General features: G+C 46.9%; 1 protein-coding gene across 1 annotated transcript; it reads left to right on the top strand.

Moving 5' to 3' along the window:
• The first annotated feature begins 1,149 nt into the window (after window positions 1-1,149).
• Window positions 1,150-4,746, top strand: TMEM109 (transmembrane protein 109). Its single transcript, XM_056851732.1, has 3 exons — window positions 1,150-1,386; window positions 2,906-3,008; window positions 4,283-4,746. The coding sequence occupies exons 1-3, from the start codon at window positions 1,150-1,152 to the stop codon at window positions 4,666-4,668; spliced, it is 726 nt and encodes a 241-aa protein (XP_056707710.1). The 3' UTR covers window positions 4,669-4,746.
• The last annotated feature ends 16,474 nt before the right edge of the window (window positions 4,747-21,220 follow it).

Raw genomic sequence — 21,220 nt, 5'->3', positions numbered from 1 at the left:
AACGAATGGTGTTAGAGAGGATCTCCTGGCTGGTAAAGTAAGTTATTAGACTCGTTTATATTTGCCTTCAGGGTGTGCCATTTGGAAAAAAAAAAACTTAATTGTAGAGAAGTACCAGGCAAATTTTTAAAAAATATAGTCCACCTTCCTTGCTGAGGTTCAGGAAGGATTACAATAGAAAGCAATGTAATAAAATAAGGCAATATGTGCAATAAACAATAACCATAGTCTCTCCCAAATGTGTTTGTGTGTATATGATTGCTGCCTTATTTCAAGTGTTCTCTGTGGAGTCGCAGTAAGTCAGTTAAGACCTGATGGCACTTTCCACACACATGTGTTTGAAAAAGAAATCCAGTGATTTTGTTCCTTACTACTGTTCAGCTTCCTGTGCATTGTGATTTAGATATTGCCAGGAGTATATGTTTCCATTTCTGTTCTCCACAGTATCAGCTCTTGTTTCACGCAGTCGTTCACATCTAACTGCTTAATACAGGTAATTTTAAACAATTTTCATATCTTCGGTTCTTGTAGGCTATCCGGGCTGTGTGACCATGGTCTTGGTATTTTCTTTCCTGACCACGGTCACACAGCCCAGATAGCCTACAAGAACCGATGAACTCTGACCGTGAAAGCCTTCGACAATAATTTTCATATCTGTTTGCATATTTAGTCAATTTTCCTTGTAGATAGAGGGTATAGAATGGTATGATGGATTTAATAGTTCTCAGTGGCTCAGGAGTCTGCATTTCTCATTGGCTATATGTGAGTCATCATTCCTTGTGATTTCTCTTTATAACTGATGGGGTGGTGGTCTTGTAGCAAGAGTGCACATTTGTGTGCCTATGACATCATACACCTCTTTGTCATTCCTTGTTCTGTTTGAGAACCAATGCAGTATAGTGGTTAGAGTGTCAGACTAATCCTAGGGAATCCTATGTTCAAATCGCCACTCACTATGAAACTCACTGGGTGTCCTTGGACTAGTCATTCTCTCAGCCTATTGGGGCTTATTGTGAGGATAAAATGGAAGAATCAAGCATGTCATCCTAAGCATCTTAGAAGAAGAGTGATGTGAACATGTGCTGAATAAATGCTCTGTAGTACCAGATAAATGTACTGTCTTAAACTATATTTGCAGGAATTGACAAGATGAGCAGAAGGGACCCCTTATTATGGTGTGGCCGCCAGCTCCTACTACAATCAACCTTCGCCATCCTGGTGTTGCTTGCTACCTTCCTCGTGGGTATGACTAGTGGCCAGCAACACTGGAGGGAGGCACGGCGAGAGAAAAATTTGCAGCCTGACTTTCTGTCCAAAGTTACTCATGCCATGAGGGAGACCTTAGAAGACTTACTTGGACCAGATAATTTTCTGATATTGAATGAGGTAATAGAGAAATTCCATGTTTAGTTGTAAGCTTGCATGTGTGCCACGTAGCAATAGCACAAACATGGGCTGAGCAGCATGTTTGGGGAAGAATAATCAAATGGTTCTGCCTTCTTTGGACTGGACTACTTCAGAATGTAGGTGGGGAATAAATGCAGTGTCCTCCCATATCAAAAAAGCACCCCTGCCTATGAAAAGTTAACATACAAGGGTTGTAGCCACATTGTTTCTGCATGTGCTAGGTTTCTATAAGCAGGGATTCTTAATGTGAGGCATTAAGAGTATGACCACAAGACTTGGATCACTTGCATCTTCTGTGTATGAAAATCAACAATGCTGACTGCTCAGTTTACCTGAGGGTGATAGGAGGGCCTAATATTTGCAGGTTGATGTAAATGGTTGCATGCATTGATCCATATTCCTGGTTCAGTGAATTATTTATTGATAAAATCTGCAGCTGTCAGGCCTTTGCCTGAACCTGACAGCAGCTTTCTACTGCATAGAAACTCATGTTCTGCTCACGTTTATTTGAAACAAAAACTCAATTAGGCTAATTTCAATTCTAATATTGATACATATCATCTCTGCAATTCATTCAAGAAGGAATAACAACATTAAGCTGTCTGCAACCAAAATAACAAAATTTTTAGGCAGCCTTTAAAGTGTTGCGGCATAAGCTTTTGTGAACCAGAGTACTTCATCAGATGTATTTGACTAATCTTTTTGTTCTGAACACTGCTTTAGGCCTAGTAGTCTGTATTATTATAAACTATGTTAATAACCATGTTATTATAAACCATGCTAGAATTTCAGTTCTACCTAATTCCCTTGTATTATTTATTGAGGCTAATACTTTGGGCGGCAATATAGGCCTGGCTCAGTACTAGTTAGAAAAAACTCCTAGTTCATTGTAAGCTTCCATATAAAGTAGAGAGAAAATATTTCCATTCAGTTACAGAACAAGTAGTAAAGGGTAAAGGTCCCCTGTGCAAGCACCGGGTTATTCTTGACCCATGGGGTGATGTCACATCCCGACGTTTACTAGGCAGACTTTGTTTACGGGGTGGTTTGCCGGTGCCTTCCCCAGTCATCTTCCTTTTACCCCCAGCAAGCTGAGTACTCATTTTACCGACCTCGGAAGGATGGAAGGCTGAGTCAACCTTGAGCCGGCTACTTGAAACCAACTTCCGTTGGGATTGAACTCAGGTCGTGAGCAGAGCTTGGACTGCAGTACTGCAGCTTACCACTCTGCGCCACAGGGCAGAACAAGTAGAAAGTATTTTAAGATTTTATAGTTCTCGTTCAGTCTGCAGAACCACAGCCTATTCTGCACATATTCTTTAATTGGTACATTTTTACCCACTTCGTAGCTCCTGTTGTTTGTGCCCTCCTCACTTCAGCAGTACAGCAGCTGAAGGGGTTGCCCTCTATCACGCAGTTGGCTGAGACCTTGGTGCTGGCAGTGGTGCAATCAGTGGCTCGTTTACAATCCCAGTGTATGTCTCTGCTCTCCTTGCAGAATGTCTCTTCCCTGTTCTGGGTATTATCCTCTGGAATCGCTGCAGGTTTATTTGCTGTGGCTCGAATTGCAGGACAGTTCCTTACTTCCTTTGGGATTGATGGTAAGAGACCTGCTTGGATGAGAACAGAAGATGTTAAATGCTGTACCTCTCCCCGCCAATAGTCATTCCTGCTTTCTACATGAATGATATAGGCTGCACTGCTATGCATGCTTATTTGCAATTATCCTATTGAACTCAGTAGAACTTACTTCTAAGTAAGCATAGACAGGATTGCATTGTTCAGCATTTCACCATATTGGAAGATAGGTAAGGATGGGATGTGGTGGTGGAAAGTGCCGTCAGTTCATAGGGTTTTCAAGGCAAGAGATCGTTCGGAGGTTGTTTGCCATTGCCTGCCTCCCTGGGGGCTGAGAGAGTTCTAGCATACACAAATCAGCTTAAACTCATAATGACAGCTAATTTATTTCTGCAGATAAATTATTCTTTATGTAAAATCACAAAATGCTTTTGTCTGCGATCCTAAAGATATAGTCATTATGTTTTTTTCACTGGCCATGAGACAAAGAATCACTGGGCCTATATTTCTCAAGCACCAGTCCCCACAGCAAACTGCTTTTTGAACCTTTTAGAATGTTGTTCATTATGATAGGATGGGAGGGGTGGGGGGTGCTGTTCATACTGCAAAAAGTGAAAAAATACCACTGGATATGTCCAGCCTTTCAGGCATGCCTAAAATAGCTTGTTAAATGCTTGCTATTGTATTTGATGGGCCTGATTATGTATTTGATGGGCCTGATTATTATTATGGCCTTTCAGCAGCCATGGGTAACCCTTTTAAATATATCTGGGTCTGTGTATTAAGAAAAAAGTCATACTGGCTTGGAGGCAAGTCCTAAATAAGTGTATTTCAGTTGAAAGCACAGGCTCATTAGTCATACTGTATTAAAAAAAATTATCCTAAAAATGTAAATTGTGGCAGACAAGTGTTTTAAAAACACATGCATCATACAGTTCAGTTGTCAGTGTGCTGGGATTGCTGGTAGGTCTTTGTGTAACATTTGTAAATACCTCTCAATCTCTCTTGTGTACATTGCCATGGACCTCTTGTGTCGAGTTCCTGGACAAAAGAGCTTGTGATCATTGAATTAAATGGGCATACATTGCCCCCCACCCCGAAACAAAGTTTCAGACTCTCACTATATTCCTGCTAGTAGCATCACTCTGACTAAATTGTTCATTGGAGGAATGTTTCCTTTCAGCACCTAGTGATGCTTCTTTACACCCTGTCATAATAATGAAGGTAGCACCATATTAGATGGGGTACGTGTAATTATTTGTAATGTAATTGTTTGCATTTCTTTATTGTGTTCCAGGGGATCATGCTACTCAGTTCCTGAAGCTGAGCCCTGACCAGGTGCAGACGCTGCTTCTCTGGGGCCTGGCTGCTCTGATCGGCTACTGGGTGCTGTCGCTGCTGCTGAATCTGATGCTCGCCATCTTGAGCCGCATCATGTGGGGCCTTAAGCTGGTCATCTTCATGTCCTGCTTCATGTTCATTGTCTCTATGGTGCATGATCGTTCTGTTCAGCTTTCCCTCCTGCTGACCCTGCTCATGCTCTATGCCCTGCTGGGCCGCCTGAGTGGGTCACACCACTCTGGGGCACGGCTGGAGGCCAAAGTGCGCAGCTTGGAGCGCCAAGTGGATGAGCTGCAACGCAGGCAAAGGCGGCCATCTCCTAAACATCTGGGTGAAGAATGAAGCTTACAGGAAGCTATAACTTTCACATACCTTCTTTAAGAGGTGACCACTTCTTTCTTTTCTATGTGTATCCAATGACTGCTTCCTAGACGTAGATGTTCTCCTGTATCCTGTCACCCACAACTATGCAGGAACATGTGACTCCTGAAGGAAATTTTTGTACGGGGAAATGAATGCACCTGATATGGGTCATAACTTCCTACCTGTCACTCTATAGACCTTTTCTTCCATGGGCGCTCTCTCCCTCTCCATTCTGTTCTCTGCCATGTTTCAGTCGTGCCTCCTTCTAGACTTACCACACCACCTGCATGGCTTATTTTCCAACTGATTCTTGGTAGACCATCTTCTTAAAGGATGGAAGACCTGATGTTGGAGTGACAGTGCTGATTAAAATTTTTGTTTTTTTCAGGTGTTTTCTGTAGCCATTCTTGCCTAAGACAAAAATGGGTTGTTGTGCAGTATACCCTGAAGGTCTAGTTGTGTCTCTATTGGTATACCTAACAGCAAAGCCCCCTGTGCCAAGTGCCTTCCTAAAGCAAAAGATAGCTGCTCTGTTTATAGCAGCACCAGAGAAAATGGGAATGTTACACAAAGGGGTGTGTGTGTGTTTAAAGAACCTTTTTAGTTCTCACTCATTACAAGCCAAAGATACCTGATGAATCCGAGGTCAGATTAAGTTTCCTTATGGACTGTAGTTCTGCAAGAGGGAATTGGATGATCCAAGGCAAGAAGTGTTCACGTGCCTCTCCTGGTTAGAAATAAGCCATAGACTAGAGACAAAGTGAATGTACAAAGCTCATCCCTCCAGACAGAGTCTGGTGAGCTCCATTAGCAAACCCATCATCTGAAGACTCAGGTGCCCTTGCTGAGAAGGAGGCATAATGTACTCTGGTGTTAAACATATCAGTTGCCACTGTATTTTTAAAAAAAAATTCTGACAATTTTAAACAAATGGAGTATTTTGTTACATCCTCTTCCAAATAAAGGCTATATAATGATCTCCTGTTTGCTTTGGTGTTATCTTTTTCCAGTGCATCCTTGTTCAGTGTGAGAGATGACTCACAGAATGATATGGGCAAGCTGTATGTGGGGAATTCATGGGTGGTTAGTACTCTACAAGCCTCTCGACTTCTAAAAGGCTAGGCGTAGGGTGCAATTTATGATTGGCTTGGTGACTATGAAATATTTTAAAGTTAGCAGTATACATGCTATGTGCCTTTCATGAAGTATTATCCTATGTATCTATAGAGTTCAATGATAATTACTTGCAAGTCCTCCATGGCTGCTTCCACAAAAACCGCCTTTATCTGCACCACCATACCATTATGCCCAGCCAGGTTTGATAAAATGGTTCTGCCTCCACACACTTGCCTCTCTGGGCCTGAGCTTCTTCCTATTCTGCTAGCACAGAGGGACTAAATCTGGCTTCTCTGCTGTAGCCAGTTGCCAGTTAGCCCACACTGGGGGCACAATTTCAGTAATGGGGGGGTATGGGCACCATTTCAGTAATGGGGGGATGAAAATACTTTTAAATATTTTTGAGAATGTTTATAATAGAAAGTTAAGGAGAAAGAAGGGGTTCAGAAAAAACATACAAGGGGTCATACTCAGGCATAGTCAAGCTTTTAAATTACAAAAGAGTAGTATACATTTAAAGGTATTTGATGGGATTAGTATTTAAATCCCTCCCAACTCTAGCATGGACAACCACACAAGGACTTGCTGCCTTTGGTGTGCACACCTCATGCAAAGATCCATTAAGTTGCTTAATCACAAGAGTCACTCGGTGAGCTAGCCGGATGTTTGCTTGTCGGCACATATACTCACAAATAATCACATGGAGTTTAAAAAACACAGGTATGGGAAGAGAATGCCCCCTCCCTAAACGCCACTTCTTAACCTACACTGCTTATGTGGCATGGTATGCTGAAGAACCACTGCTTGCTAACCCTGGCTCTTCCTGCAAATAATTTTGGTGGTGGTGTGAGATTAGGGGGTTAGGTCCTGGCAGTGGCAGGAAGGTGCTGTTGCCCCCACATTACTGCTGGAGCTCTCTAGCCTGATCTTAGGCAGTGTTATGCTGAAAACTGGACTGTAAATGGCCCTGGAGGTCATTCGCCAGATGGAAGCTGATCTTCTTCACTTGGCAGCCTTAGGTGGCTTTGTAGCTGCAGCCTGTTCTTATTTGTAGATGGATTGTTGAAGAGCTGTTTCAATTCGTAAACATTTTTAACTGTATGCTAACTGATCTTGCATGTTCCTCCAGACAAATGGTATGTTTGATTTTTGTACAATAAGTAAAACGAATAATTTTGATTAGTTGGATATTTAAGTTCTAATTGTTAGTCTCAGGTGGCACCACACTCGACTCATCCATCAAAGGAAAGTATCATGTGACAACAATCCGCCAGTCCCATGATATGAGATTAGCCCATTCATTAATCTTCAATAAGCAATTGTTGTGAAAGAAGAATTTAACATTCCATTTTCAGATGGGTTGCACTGAAATGAAAGCTTTTAAAATGTGCTAACTACAAATCACTTCAAATATTGATTTAAACCAACAACTCAGAGATAAAAGCTTTATATCCTCTATATCCTACTGCCGCTCATAGGAGCCATCCAATCCTCTGGAGACAGGCTGTGGAAATACCCTTGTTGGGATGCTCTGATCTTCAAAGATGCTTATGTTCTAATCCTCTCTCTGCTGTGACCTCGTTGCTCTTTTTCACATTCCTACATAACCACTTCGCTGTGTAACCATTGCCCCCTTGCGTTCAATCTACAATGCAGGTTCCAATGCCGCTGTCTGGGCATCTCCTCCTTTCCCACTACCAGCTCCTCTCTTATCAAAACGTACTGCAGTGAGTTTGCTATATCTGGTGCAAAACTCAATGTACCCTGTCAGAGAAACATCCTGCCCTGTGTGATGCGGGATTTGTTCTGCAATCACAGGTAGGAAGGCTGCACCGTGCAGACCTGGAAGCAAAAGCAAAGGGCAGGTTGTTCATCCCTTTTACAACATTTTCGAACTCTTAATACATCGCTGGGAATACAAAGTGCGGTAACCCCCTAGAGTTGCCAACTCCAGGTTAGGAAACGCCTGGAGATTTTGGGAGTAGAGCTTAGGGAGGGTGGGCTTTGGATAGGGGAGAGACCTCAGCAGGGTGTAATGCCATGAAGTCCACCCTCCAAAGCAGCCATTTTCTCCAGGTGAACTAATCTCTCTATTCTGGAGATGAGTTGTAATTCTGGGAGATCTCCAAGCCCCACCTGGAGGTTGGTACAAGAACTGGGCATCACATGGAAGAGGATGACTCTGCCACACCTCCTTCAGCCCCCTGAATAAGCTATCATCTGTCTCCAGGCTGTATCTTTAACAGACCCAACAGACAATGGGGCGACTGCATGGTCCCCACTTCCATGCTGTCCCCCCACTGCTCCAGATGGGCAGCATCACTGTGCTCCAGCAGGCTAGCCTCTTTCAGTGGAGCATGGCTTAAAGAGACAGATGTGATCTCTGGGTCACAACCCAGCAACCCTCATCTGCTGTGAATACGATTGCCAACCTCCAGGTAGCAGACAGAGACCTCCTGCTATTACAACTCATCTCCAGCCGATAGAGATCAGTTCACCTGGAGAAAATGGCCACTTTGGCAATTGGACTCTATGGCAGTGAAGTCCCTCCCCTCCCCAAACCCTGTCCTTTTCAGGCTTCTCCCCAAAAACCTCCCACCAGTGGTGAAGGGGGACCTGGCAACCTTGGCTGAGAAGGAATAGTTCCTCTAGTTGTGCCGCTATAACTACTGGAACTATGCTCTTTGGGCTGGAAAAGAAACTCCCAGCATCCCATGAATGAGATCAGAGAGCAGCAAGCAGATTACTCTCTTCAAACCCCATTTTAAGGCCCCTCTTTACTGCTGTATTGGAAGAGGTTTTCTGATTCCATGTTTTTAATCAATGCCATTTTGTGTTCGTGGAATGGATCAACCTTTGTCTGGTCATGTCTGAATTTATTTTCAGTGTAGATTCTCAAAGGCACTGGGACCAGTCTCTGTTTTAGTTTGTATTTGTTTTTTTGGCCGTGGCCATAATTCAACAAACAGTCAAGAACGCTTAGGCCAGCCGAAACTCATAAGTTTAAACTTGCTTAAATCTCTATTACAAGCGCATCTCTATTGCAAGGGCCTGTGTCGGATGGCCCGTCCTCATTGTTTTAACTGTGGGAATAGGGATGGGGTCTACCCACATTAAACAGATGTAGAAGGAAAGGAAGTGGGAGTAAAGGAGACCACTGTGAGCTACAGTGCTAGGTTCTTGGAAGGATAAGGAACCAGAATCTTCTACTTCGACACTGAAAAAAAGGGCCAGATAGTAGCTTCCACTGCCTGTTCTTCCACTCCTTCCTCCTTGTACTTGGCTGGCACGCAGAGAGAAAGCATCTACTGAAAGCATCTACACAAATGAAGGGTGCTGCACTGGGAGCAGCCATACAGTTAATATTCATGAATAAATCACATTGTATGTAAATGATGCTGCCTGGGTTTGTTGGACTTTGATACGGCGACTCTGTCCATTGAACAAGTGGACGGGCTTGCTGTGCAGTAGCAGGTGAGCCATCCAGCAGATTCCAGAGATCTGCAGCCACTTACCGCTTCGCGCCTGGGCGGTTTGATATGCAAGTGATAGCGGATGCAGCTCCTTCCAAAACAGAAAACGGTTTCCCCCCGCCCCCATTTAGATATTGCAATTCGCCTACCCGTCTGGAATTTAGAACAGAAGTCTGCCTTGAAATTATGTTTTGAGAAATAATCATACTTAGCATTTATAGAGCACATTTCAAGTGTTCTAAGTGTATTATTTCAGTAATCCTTACAGTTAAAGCAGGTTAACAATATTACCCCAGATGGCAAAGGCACATCTAGTGAGTTTCAGGTTGGGGTGAGATTTGAACATGGGACTTCAGCTACTACCTAGAGGTTGGCAGCCCTATCTATGGCACTGTACCCCCCTCTGATGTCCCTGTCCTCCCCAGTCTCCATCCCCAAATCTCCAGGAGTTTCCCACCCTAGATCTGGCAACCCTAGCCCCCCCATCCCCCACCAGTGACCAGGGGGGGGACCCATGACGCCTGATTTGGATTGGGACTACAGTGTGCAGGGCAAGGGGGGCTAGTTTCTCCAACAGGACAAATAGCAGCTTCCTGCATCTGTTTCAGGCCAGGAAAATGGCAGGGGGAAGGTTGAAGTCTCTCCCCACAGGTACCATGAACCCAAACTAGGGTTGCCAAGCTTCCAAGTGGGGCCTGGAGATCTCCTGCAATTACAGCTGATCTCTAGACAACACAAATCAGCTCCCCTGGAGGGTAGATAGGCTTACCAGGGCCCGCACCTCCATCGGTGGGAGCTTCTCTTCAATGCACGACACCTGCCGTCCCTCAGGTGGTCAGCGGGCAGCCCGGTGGATTGAAGGGATTTTACCCGCCCCCCACCGGGCACTTGGCAACCCTAAGGGTGGATTCTAGGGCATTATACTCGACTGAGCTCCCTTCCCTCCCCAAACCCTTCCCTCCCCAGGTTCCACCCCCATAGGGATGCCAGCCTCCAGGTTAGGGTTGCTAGGTCCCTCTTCACCACTCGCGGGAGGTTTTTGGGGCAGAGCCTGAGGAGGGCAAGGTTTGGGGAAGGGAGGGACTTCACTGCCATAGAGTCCAATTGCCAAAGCAGCCATTTTCTCCAGGTGAACTGATCTCTATCAGCTAGAGATCAGTTGTAATAGCAGGTGATCGCCAGCTAGTACCTGGAGGTTGGCAAGCCTACTCCAGGTGGGATCTGGGGATTCACAGAATAACAGCCCCCTCTCTAGACTACAGAGAACAGTTCCCCTGGAAAGAATGGATGCTTTGGAGGGTGGACTCTTTGGCACTGTACCCTACTGAGGTCCCTGTCCTCCCCAGGCTCCATCCCCAAATCTCCAGGAGTTTCCCAACCTTGACTATTGGGTACGATTTGGATATGTCTACCGTAAGTATTGCATAGTGTATTGATATATAAACAGTTTACTTTTGAGATGTATACTAGATGCAACACTGTATGCTTTATTTAATTTAGGTTTGGGGCTGAAGGAAAGATTTGAAACGGCCGTCCCCCACCTTTTCCCAAAAAGTGTGTTTTTGGGATAGTACCTACTATTGGACTTTTTGAAGAAAATACAACATTTACTTGAAAGAACGTGGCAATTGGTGCACTGAGACTGCACCCTATTTAGATTGTACATACTGTATATAACTTTGACTGTTCTTATATGTATCTTTCACTCTTGTATTGTTGATGTCATATGTGTAAGCACCAATAAGATTTCTTGCTACTTTTGTACTGAAGACTCCGTTGCAGATTTTCTAACCATTGGTACTGGCCCGGAGGTGCCTATTTTGTATAGTACCTGGAGGTTGGCAACCCTACTCCAGGTGGGATCTGGGGATTCACAGAATAACAGCCCCCTCTCTAGACTACAGAGAACAGTTCCCCTGGAAATAATGGATGCTTTGGAGGGTGGACTCTTTGGCACTGTACCCTACTGAGGTCCCTGTCCTCCCCAGGCTCCATCCCCAAATCTCCAGGAGTTTCCCAACCTGGATCTGACAACCCTCCCACCCCCATCCCCTATCAGTGGCTGTGCAAATTACATAGGATTCATTTGCTTTAATCCTCCTTGCCTTGTGCTGGTATATATGTAATTGTCTAAAACAATATAAGCAACCAAGTAACGTCTGCAGCTTGGTTTCTGTTGTGGCTGAAGCTCGAGAATAGCGATTGAGATGAGAGGTTTGCTCAGTGGATGCCCCTGCTCTGCCTGTCCGGAGACAGTGCAATGCCTTTCCATGCATACAGCGATTACTCTGGTGGTACTTCCGGCCACAGGTACATTTGTCTCATTTTCCAGCCCGAGCAAGATGGAGCTTGTACTTTGGCTGTGAACACCTGTAGCAGATGATAATCCAAGAGGGAGGGGACGCAGGTGCCTGAGGGTTCCTGGCAGGCTGCAACACAGCCCCTCTGCAGCACCACCGAGATAACGTAGTCTGGAAGTCCCTCAGGGCTGGAATCCATTAAAAGCTCCTCTGTGGCTTTTTGTCTGCATTGATCTGTTTACCTCTCATTATTATCTTACCTGGGGTCCCTACTTTTTGATTTCGGAAAAACTAGCAAGCCTTTGCCTTGAGGGAAACCAGGGTTTAATTTTCAAAGAAAGAACCTAGCAGCAAGTAATTCTGAGCATGGGCCGAACGCCTTCCTTTGATGAAGAAAACCAGCTTCTGTCTCAACGCCCTCCTACGAAAGAGGAGATGAAAAATAGGAAAATAAAGTGCAACTCGGAAAGTCTTCCAATTCAACTCCTAGTGATGCAAAATATTTGTTCCACAGGATTTGCACCGAAGGCAACATTTCCTACAAGTGCAGCTTCTCCCGTTGTTCACAATGCCACAATGGTTATTTAAATTGAATGTGGTAGAATTGATAATCACAAAGGTATACAGATTTCTTTTATATGTAATGGCTAACTGAAATACAAAGGCCATTTTTACTAAGAGGATTGTAGATTGGATGTGAAAGAGCTAACTTTCCACCTAAGCTTCAAGTTCACTAGACAGCCTTGGGAAAATTAGGTTAGGGCTGCCAGCCTCTAGGTCACTGGTTCCCAACCGGGGGTCCGTGGACCCCCAGGGGTCCGCGAGAACTAAATTAAGGTCCGCGAAACAAAGTTATAAACCCATAATAAATTAATATTTTCAATTAAAAGTTCTCTGTTATAAAAATATATATTCAAATATTATTCTAAGTTTAATGTTTAACTAACAGTTATGATTAAAGTTTATTTTCAAATTCTCTGAATTTTTATTTTGAACCTTGGGGTCCCTGCACCGAACAAAAAAGTCCTAGTGGTCCCTGGTCAAAAAAAGGTTGGGAACCACTGCTCTAGGTGGTGGTAGCTGGAGATCTCCTGCTATTAGAGCTGATCTCCAGGCGACACAGATCAGTTCACCTGGACAAAACGGCTACTCTGGAAGATGGACTCAGTGGCATTATACCCCTTTAAAGTCCCTCTCCTCCCCAAACCCCACCTTCCTCAAGCTGCACCCCCCAAAATCTCTAGGTATTTCCCAACCTGGAGCTGCCAACCCTATCTATAGAGCCCATTTTTTCAGAACAAAAGATTCAGAGCTGAGGTCTGCTCTGGAAATCCTTTCCTCTTAAACACTTTCACCCTTAATGACAAGTACTGGTGAAGGAGAAGAACTTTACACAAACTCCTAATTATTTTCATTACTTATCGCTTCGCACATTTCAGCACTCAGTTCTGGTACTGAAAGCAGACCCCAAGATCTAACCCTGGTGAGCGCCAGCAAAAAGTAAGTAGGGAATGCGAGGGAACCAGCTTGTAAGGATGAACTACAGAGATGTTGCTCTCCACACTGAACCCTTTGGAAGCAGGAGGGCTCTAAATGTAAACAACCTGGAAATAAAAATGGCAGCCAAACTAGGATTTTAGCACACAGAGGGTGATTAAGTATGACAGATAAGATATTTAGCTCAAGAGAGAATTTAATTTGGGTTCATTTGGCATGACACTGTTACAGGCTTTGACATATTAGAGCACATGAACTATGGAATTAGTTGGTTCTTGTAGGTTATCCAGGCTGTGTGACTGTGGTCTTGGTATTTTCTTTCGTGACGTTTCGCCAGCAGCTGTGGCAGGCATCTTCAGAGGAGTAACACTGAATCACTCCTCTGAAGATGCCTGCCACAGCTGCTGGCGAAACGTCAGGAAAGAAAATACCAAGACCACGGTCACACAGCCCGGATAACCTAGAAGAACCAATGAACTCTGACCGTGAAAGCCTTCGACAATATATGGAATTGGTGTTGTACATATGCAGAAATATTCAGTGTAAAACTGAATACAAACTACAAACTATACAGCAGAGGCTTAAATTTCCTTTTAAAAGGAAAGAAAGTGTGAGGGTCTCTGTCTTTGTGTCTCTGCTTTCCATCACCTGCTGTGTTATCAGTGAACTCGTAAAAGCAGTTCACACCTTCTGGTCTCAGGCGCCAGGCCTGATGGCCCATGTATCTTCCCCCCCCCCGCTGTTCTTCCTGCCAGTACTCCCTCAGGCCGATGCGGCCTTGGAAGTGTGATAGCCGCACCAGACTTCCTGGGATCCGTCTGATGTTTTGTATTATGCCAAGCTTGTAACTTCCCATAACAATAAGTGTGAACCCCAGTGCCCCAGTGCCCTGGAGTCAATATATTCTGTAAACCCGTATAGCCCCTCACTTGCAACTTTCTACCTGTGCCTGTCTCATCTCCTGAAGGCTTCAATAAATTGATTGTTTCTGTATCAACGTCTGAGCAACTGATTTGGAGAAGCAAACTCAGAGAGGGGGATCTCTCACATTAAGTTGCAAGTCCTTGCCTCCCGGACTGCAGCTGTACCGCTTTGGACAGAATGTCAGCCGACGAGGACACCACCCCTAACCCCGATGCCCCCAAGGAACCGGACGAGCCGGAGAAGCCGGACCCTAAAGAGGAGGGAGCCAAGCCAAAGAAACCGAAGGGTCGCGCCCCCGACCAAGATCGGGACGGACGTCCCCGGGGGCTTACTTATTGGCTGGACTCTCCCAAGGGCTGGTCGCTCTCGCGGACCGCGGCGAAGGATCGCCGGTTGGCCTTCCCCAGCACGGGACTCGAAGGAGACCCGGCCCGCAAAGAGGCCCTCATGGAGGAAGAACGAAAGCAATGGCAGGAAGACCGCCGGGCTATGCAGGAGCAGATGGAGATCATGCAACGCGTAATGGGTGAGATGGCCACGACCCTAGATGCGCTGAAATTGCAACCTCCAGCCGGTGCTCCCCCAGACGGGGCCCCGGTAGTTCCGCCCGCAACCCCTGCCCCCCCGGCCCGTCGGGACCTGAAGGTCACGTATGACGGGTCGGGAGACCAGTTGACCTTTTTTATGGTCCAAGTAGACATTTTTATGCGGGAACAAGGCCGAACCTTCGTTTCTGAGGAGTCCCGGGTGCAGTACGTGGCTTCCTTACTGCAAGGGGAGGCGGCTGCCTGGATGGTGTTGCAGTATGAACTCCGCTCGCCGGTGCTGCGAACCCTGGACGAGTTCATGGTAGCACTCCGAAACCGTTTTGAGGACCCGACTCTAGGTGAGCGGGCTAAAGCCTCCCTGATGCAACTGCGCCAAGGGACTAAGTCGGTGGCGCAGTATGCAAGTGAGTTCCAGTCACTGGCTAGCCGAATTCTGGACTGGAGTGAGGCTACCTTGGTACAATGTTTCAGGGAGGGTCTCAACCCAGATCTCCAACATTGGGCCTTCATGCAAGGGAACCCCCCGGATGTGGAAGGTTGGGTTCGCCATGCTGCGGACATCGAGAATCGCAAACAACTCCTGAACTTGTCCAAGCAACGGATTGGGCGAGACCCCAGGCCCCGGGGTGACCGTGGCCGGGAACTCCGGCAAGGGGGTGGCGGGGTCCTCTCGGCCGCGGAACGCCGCAAGCGGTTCGAAGCCGGCGTCTGCCTGATCTGCGGGGGAAAGGGTCACTTTGCATCGCAATGCCCCTCTCGCTCAGGCCGTCCGACCCCTCCCCGCCAAACCCAGGCCGAGCCGACGAAACCGGCCGCCGACAGCCAGCCTCGCCGCAGAAGTGGACCACTGGGCCGGCGCTCCGGCGCACCCTCCGCTCTCCACGCGCGCCCCCAGGATGGGGCATCCGACTCTACGGTCCCATCGGGGTCCCGGATTACAAATACCGTCTTTGATTCGGACGGCTCCCCGGAAGCCACCACCCCGTCCCCCTCTTCCAGCGAGGAGGAAGAGTGGGAACAGCCGGCAAAAAACGCCGTTGGTCTGCTGTAGAGGGGGCTCCGCAGCAGACCGTCCCCATCGTTGTGCAAGGAGCTCCACCGATGGTAAGCGCCCAAGAGGACAATGTATTTGTGCGTGTTCATCTGTCCCTACCCAAAGGGGGTCCCCCATTAGAGGTCCCCGCGTTGGTCGACTCGGGGTGTGCCCGCACCATGATAAATGAGGAAACTGCCAAGAAGTTGGGTGTTCGGCGCAAGCGGCTTCCGGGACCCCTCCGTTTTTCCCAAATGGACGGGAGTGACTTTAAACGGGGCCCTGTGACCCACAGAACTGCAGCCGTGATTATGTCCGTGGGGGAACATTGGGAACGGTTGTATTTCACCATCGCCCCTATTGTAACCCCTGTGGTGTTAGGGATGAACTGGTTAAGGGGGCACAATCCCTCCATTGATTGGGTTAAACGGGTGCTTTCCTTCCCCGAAAACCCCTGTGGGTTGCATGACAAGGAACGGGTACTCGGAACTCCAGTCGCCGCACTGGTAGGGTCCCCCGCCCCAATCTCTCCTCAATTACCCTCTGAGTACTCGCAATTTACTGATGTTTTTGATGTTAGAGAGTGCGACGAACTGCCTCCCCACAGAGAAACGGACTGTGCCATCGAGATTGTAGGGGAAGGCAAACTGTCTAAGGGAAAGGTTTACCCCATGAGCCCTAGTGAAAAGACAGTGTTGCGAGACTATCTGGATGTCAATCTGGCGAGGGGCTTCATACGCCCCTCCAAGGCTCCTTATTCAGCCCCAGCCTTCTTTGTAAAGAAGAAGACGGGAGATTTAAGACTGTGTATTGACTTTCGCAGACTGAACGCAGTCACCCAGTCTAATGCTTACCCCCTCCCTCTTATTCCTGACCTTCTAGCACAATTAAAGGAGGGCCGAATCTTCACCAAACTGGACTTGGTAGAAGCCTACCACCGCATTCGCATCAAAGAAGGAGACGAACCCAAAACGGCCTTTTCCAGTTGTTTTGGGATGTTTGAGTACCTGGTCATGCCGTTCGGACTTTCGGGGGCTCCGAGTGTCTTTATGCAATTAATTAATGAGGTTTTGCATGATTTGCTGTTTCGGGGGGTGGTGGTATTTCTCGATGACATCCTCATTTATTCTGAAACCATGGAAGACCATGTGCGCTTAGTGCGAGAGGTGCTCCAGCGGCTGCGGGAGCACAAACTGTATGCTAAGGTGTCCAAATGTGAATTCCACCAACCCTCCATTACATTTCTGGGGTATGTGATCTCCCACCAGGGGTTGGAAATGGACCCCGCCAAGGTCCAGGCAGTGCAGGACTGGGAACCCCCCACTACCCGCCGCCAACTTCAGCAGTTTTTGGGGTTTGCCAATTTTTACCGGAACTTCATTCCTAACTTTGCCCAAGTTGCGCTTCCCCTCACTGCCCTGTTGCGTACCAAGGACAAGGGGGCTAGCGCCGCGCTTCCCTCAGCCCGTTTGCAATGGTCCCCCCAGTGCCAGCGAGCTTTTGAACGTTTGAAGCTACTTTTTTCATCCGAACCCGTTTTGGCTCACCCAGATTGCACCAAGCCTTTTGTGGTGCAAGTGGATGCCTCGGATGTAGCCATGGGCGGGGCCCTATTGCAGAGGGATGAGGGGGGACGGTTGAGACCATGCGCCTACTTCTCCAAGAAGTTTTCCCAGTCTGAAATCAACTGGGCTATTTGGGAGAAGGAGGCAGCAGCGGTCAAACATGCCCTTACCATATGGCGACACTTCTTGGAAGGGGCCGAACTGCCATTCGAAGTGTGTACCGATCACAAGAATCTTGAGGCCCTCAAGGGGGCTAGAAAACTCAATGCCAAACAGGTTCGGTGGGCCCAATTTTTCGCTAAGTTCCGGTTCACTCTCAGACATGTCCCTGGCAAAGAAAATGCCCTAGCCGACGCTTTGTCACGACTTCCCCAGTATCGCAACGATTTCGATCGCCCAGTCGACTCCCTGTTCACTCCCGAGCAGCGAGGGGAAGTTCCTAGCTTAGCCGTCACCACCCGATCCCAAGCCCGACCACCGGAGACCCCCCCTACACTCAAAGGCATTCCGGAAGCCTTCCAACAGCGACTCCGGGACGCCTCCTTGCAGGAGGAGGAGCATCATCTCCTCCCCACTGGCCTGGAACGTACCAACACTTGGTGGGTGCAAGGGGGGAAACTGTACGTCCCCTCCTCTCTTCGCAAGGAAGTATTGGGACTTGTACATGGTGCCAGGCTAGCGGGTCATTTTGGTTTCATAAAAACGCTTCACCTGGTTCGAAGACAATTCTGGTGGCCCGGTATGAGATCTGATGTAGAGTTGTATGTGCGCAGCTGCCCCACCTGCGCCACAGCCAAGAAACGGATGGGAAAACCCCCAGGGCTTCTCAAACCGCTTGAGAGCCCCTCCCGTCCCTGGGAAGTCATCGCCATGGATTTTATCACCGACCTACCTCCGAGTCGGGGAAAAACGGTTCTTTGGGTTATCACAGACCTCTTTTCCAAACAGGTTCACTTCGTTCCATGTGCAGGCCTTCCTTCAGCCCAGGGCTTAGCTAAACTGTTCATCACACACGTCCTCAGGCTACACTCGATCCCGAGGAAGGTCCTCTCCGACCGGGGGGTCCAGTTTGTTGCCAAATTCTGGCGGGCCTTCCTAAAGTTAATGGGAGTGGAAGAGCAGGGCCTTTCTTCCGCCTATCACCCCCAAACGGATGGTCAAACGGAACGAGTAAATGCGGTGGTAGAATGTTATTTGCGTTGCTATGTAAATTTCCACCAGGACGACTGGGTCGACCTGCTGCCATTTGCCGAATATGCGTATAACAATGCGCCTCATTCCTCTACCGGCTTTAGTCCCTTCCAAGTTATATACGGGACGGATTTCGGCCCTTTCGGTTCTGCCCCCGTCTCGCCAGAGCTCCAGTCTACCCCTGACCTTCAGGAGTGGATTCAGGTGGTTAAATCCACCTGGCCATGGTTGCTCAAAAATCTGGAAAGGGCAAAAAGCAAGTACAAGGAACAAGCAGACAAACACCGGTCTCCGGGATGGGAACTCAAGGTGGGGGAGCAAGTCTATCTGTCCACCAAAAACCTCCGCTCTCTTCGCCCCTGCAAAAAACTGAGCGACCGTTATGTGGGACCTTTCCCCATTACCAGAGTAATCAACGAGGTTACTGTGGAACTGGACCTCCCGAAAACTCTGAAAGGAGTCCATCCAGTCTTTCATATAAGCCTCCTCAAACCCTATGTGGCAGCCCCCCAGTTCCACCCCCCTCCCGCACACGAGATTCCTACCGTAGTAGGAGGGGACACCCATTTGGAAATATCCAAGGTTTTAGACTCCAAATGGAAGAAAGGGAAACTGTTTTACTTTGTTCGCTGGAAAAACCTTGGCTCCGCTCATGACGAATGGGTGGCCGCACCCCACATGGCGGCTCCTCGCTTAGTCCGGGAATTCCACCTCGCTTATCCCGATAAGCCTCGTCCTCTCGGGGACCCCGGGGGGGGGCCTTAAGGGGGGCAGAATGTGAGGGTCTCTGTCTTTGTGTCTCTGCTTTCCATCACCTGCTGTGTTATCAGTGAACTCGTAAAAGCAGTTCACACCTTCTGGTCTCAGGCGCCAGGCCTGATGGCCCATGTATCTTCCCCCCCCCCGCTGTTCTTCCTGCCAGTACTCCCTCAGGCCGATGCGGCCTTGGAAGTGTGATAGCCGCACCAGACTTCCTGGGATCCGTCTGATGTTTTGTATTATGCCAAGCTTGTAACTTCCCATAACAATAAGTGTGAACCCCAGTGCCCCAGTGCCCTGGAGTCAATATATTCTGTAAACCCGTATAGCCCCTCACTTGCAACTTTCTACCTGTGCCTGTCTCATCTCCTGAAGGCTTCAATAAATTGATTGTTTCTGTATCAACGTCTGAGCAACTGATTTGGAGAAGCAAACTCAGAGAGGGGGATCTCTCACAGAAAGCCTGGATATTCTTTGCCAGAGGCTTATGTTTCTGAATTACTCTGTCAAAGATTTCAGTGCAGATTTGCTAGCAGCATTTTCTGACTTTTTCTATGAGCTTTCCCAGCCTTTTCAATGGCTAATGAGCAAAGCCTTTTCAGCATCTCCCACATTTTTTAGGCTACAGAGCAGAGTGCTAACTTCCTGCCTTTCCAATGACTTCAAGTGCTGAAATGTTCTCCATTCCAAGGGTATTTTAGGCTGACTAAGATGTAATGATGTAATGTAAACAATATGTTGTATTTTAAGATTTAAACATGAAGGCATGATGCTAGAAATTAATGAATAGGTTCAATCTCAACGTATTTTTCTGGAGATGAGAATGATGATAAAATTGAAAATATAAAGTATAACAAAACTCAAAACAGACTGTTTAAGGTTTAGCAAAATAGCCTGGTGGAAGAGGAAGTCCTTATTTGGTAATCTAAAGAGAAGCCACTGAGCATGTGCAGTACAATTGTCTCCTGCTACAGCTCTAGTTTCAAGCTCATTGAAGGTGACTGAAACAGTATAAATACAGGCAGGGAGAGGGCTAGAACTTCAGACCTCTAAGGGAGGTTCAGGAGATGGTATTGGTATGTATGACTTTACAAATATATTATTCTAGAATGTGAATTAGATACTTTGAACTAAATCAGACTTCTTTAACTGTTATATTTTAAGTGTTGGATTTTATAACTGAATAGTATGTAGAACTTGCTTGCTTTACTGTATACATTGTTACTGAATTTGAAGACTTTGTAATACTTGCATATATACACAATTACATTGGAGCACATCAATAAAAATACTTACTTTTTTAAGTGAGTAAAGTAGTTGAGTCCTGCTTAGTAGATGACTAACTGAATAAGATAACATACCACTTCTCAGGAAGGGGTCAATTCTAAGAGCATAGTCACTCGAAAGGCACTGACCCGCTTCAACACCCTTGATTCTATGTCGATATTTATTTCCATTTTTAAAATGTGGATCAGTGCCAATTTCAGGCACATGGAATGTGTACCTGATTTGTCGTCCTGCACTAATAATGCACAGTAATTAACGTAGCTTAAAATTATGCTGGTTAAAGATGGGCAAATTTCTCTGCTTCAGTTTTGCCCCAACCTTCCCTTTCTTACAGTTGTTCCCTCTCTCTCCCACAGATCCTCTTCATAGATCAGCAGCAATCAAAAGCAGTCAGCTTCAGCAATTGTTTGGGGTTCCAAAACGCGAGGATGGTTGCCTCAGCTGCATGAATGCTTTGGAGAGAGAGAGAGTCCTGTCTGTACTTGTGGGAAAGGCCTGCTGAACCAGCTTGTTGGCCGATTCACGTTCCAGGTGATGTTATCAAGAGCATTCCGATCTCCTCTGGCTGCCCGTGGCATAAGTCATTGCAACGCAGGTGAAGCAAAGAAGCAAACGATAAAAGTGAAAGGAAAATAGCGTCCTTGTCTTGTTCGTGCTGTGCTATTTTTATGCTGCTCTGCATACAATGAGCCATGAGTGGAAGCAAAATTTCAATTTACCCCAGGCTGTAAAAAACTTGATCTGCCCCTGTCTGCGCTAATCATTGCGAACGAGATGCAAAAACAGCAGTAGCCCCAACCCCTGTACTAGTTGGTATTGTGAAGCATTTTGGCCCCTA

Source organism: Euleptes europaea, chromosome 6 (assembly GCF_029931775.1).
Source record: "Euleptes europaea isolate rEulEur1 chromosome 6, rEulEur1.hap1, whole genome shotgun sequence".
Lineage (NCBI taxonomy): Eukaryota > Metazoa > Chordata > Lepidosauria > Squamata > Sphaerodactylidae > Euleptes > Euleptes europaea.
This window is presented reverse-complemented; position numbering and strand designations above follow the sequence as displayed.

Bases quoted from the DNA above. Each gene is read 5' to 3' on its own strand.
- TMEM109 (XM_056851732.1), top strand. From the start codon at position 1,150: ATGAGCAGAAGGGACCCCTTATTATGGTGTGGCCGCCAGCTCCTACTA. The intron at 1,387-2,905 runs GTAATAGAGAAA...CTCTCCTTGCAG, and splicing joins ATTTTCTGATATTGAATGAG to AATGTCTCTTCCCTGTTCTG. The intron at 3,009-4,282 runs GTAAGAGACCTG...ATTGTGTTCCAG, and splicing joins TACTTCCTTTGGGATTGATG to GGGATCATGCTACTCAGTTC.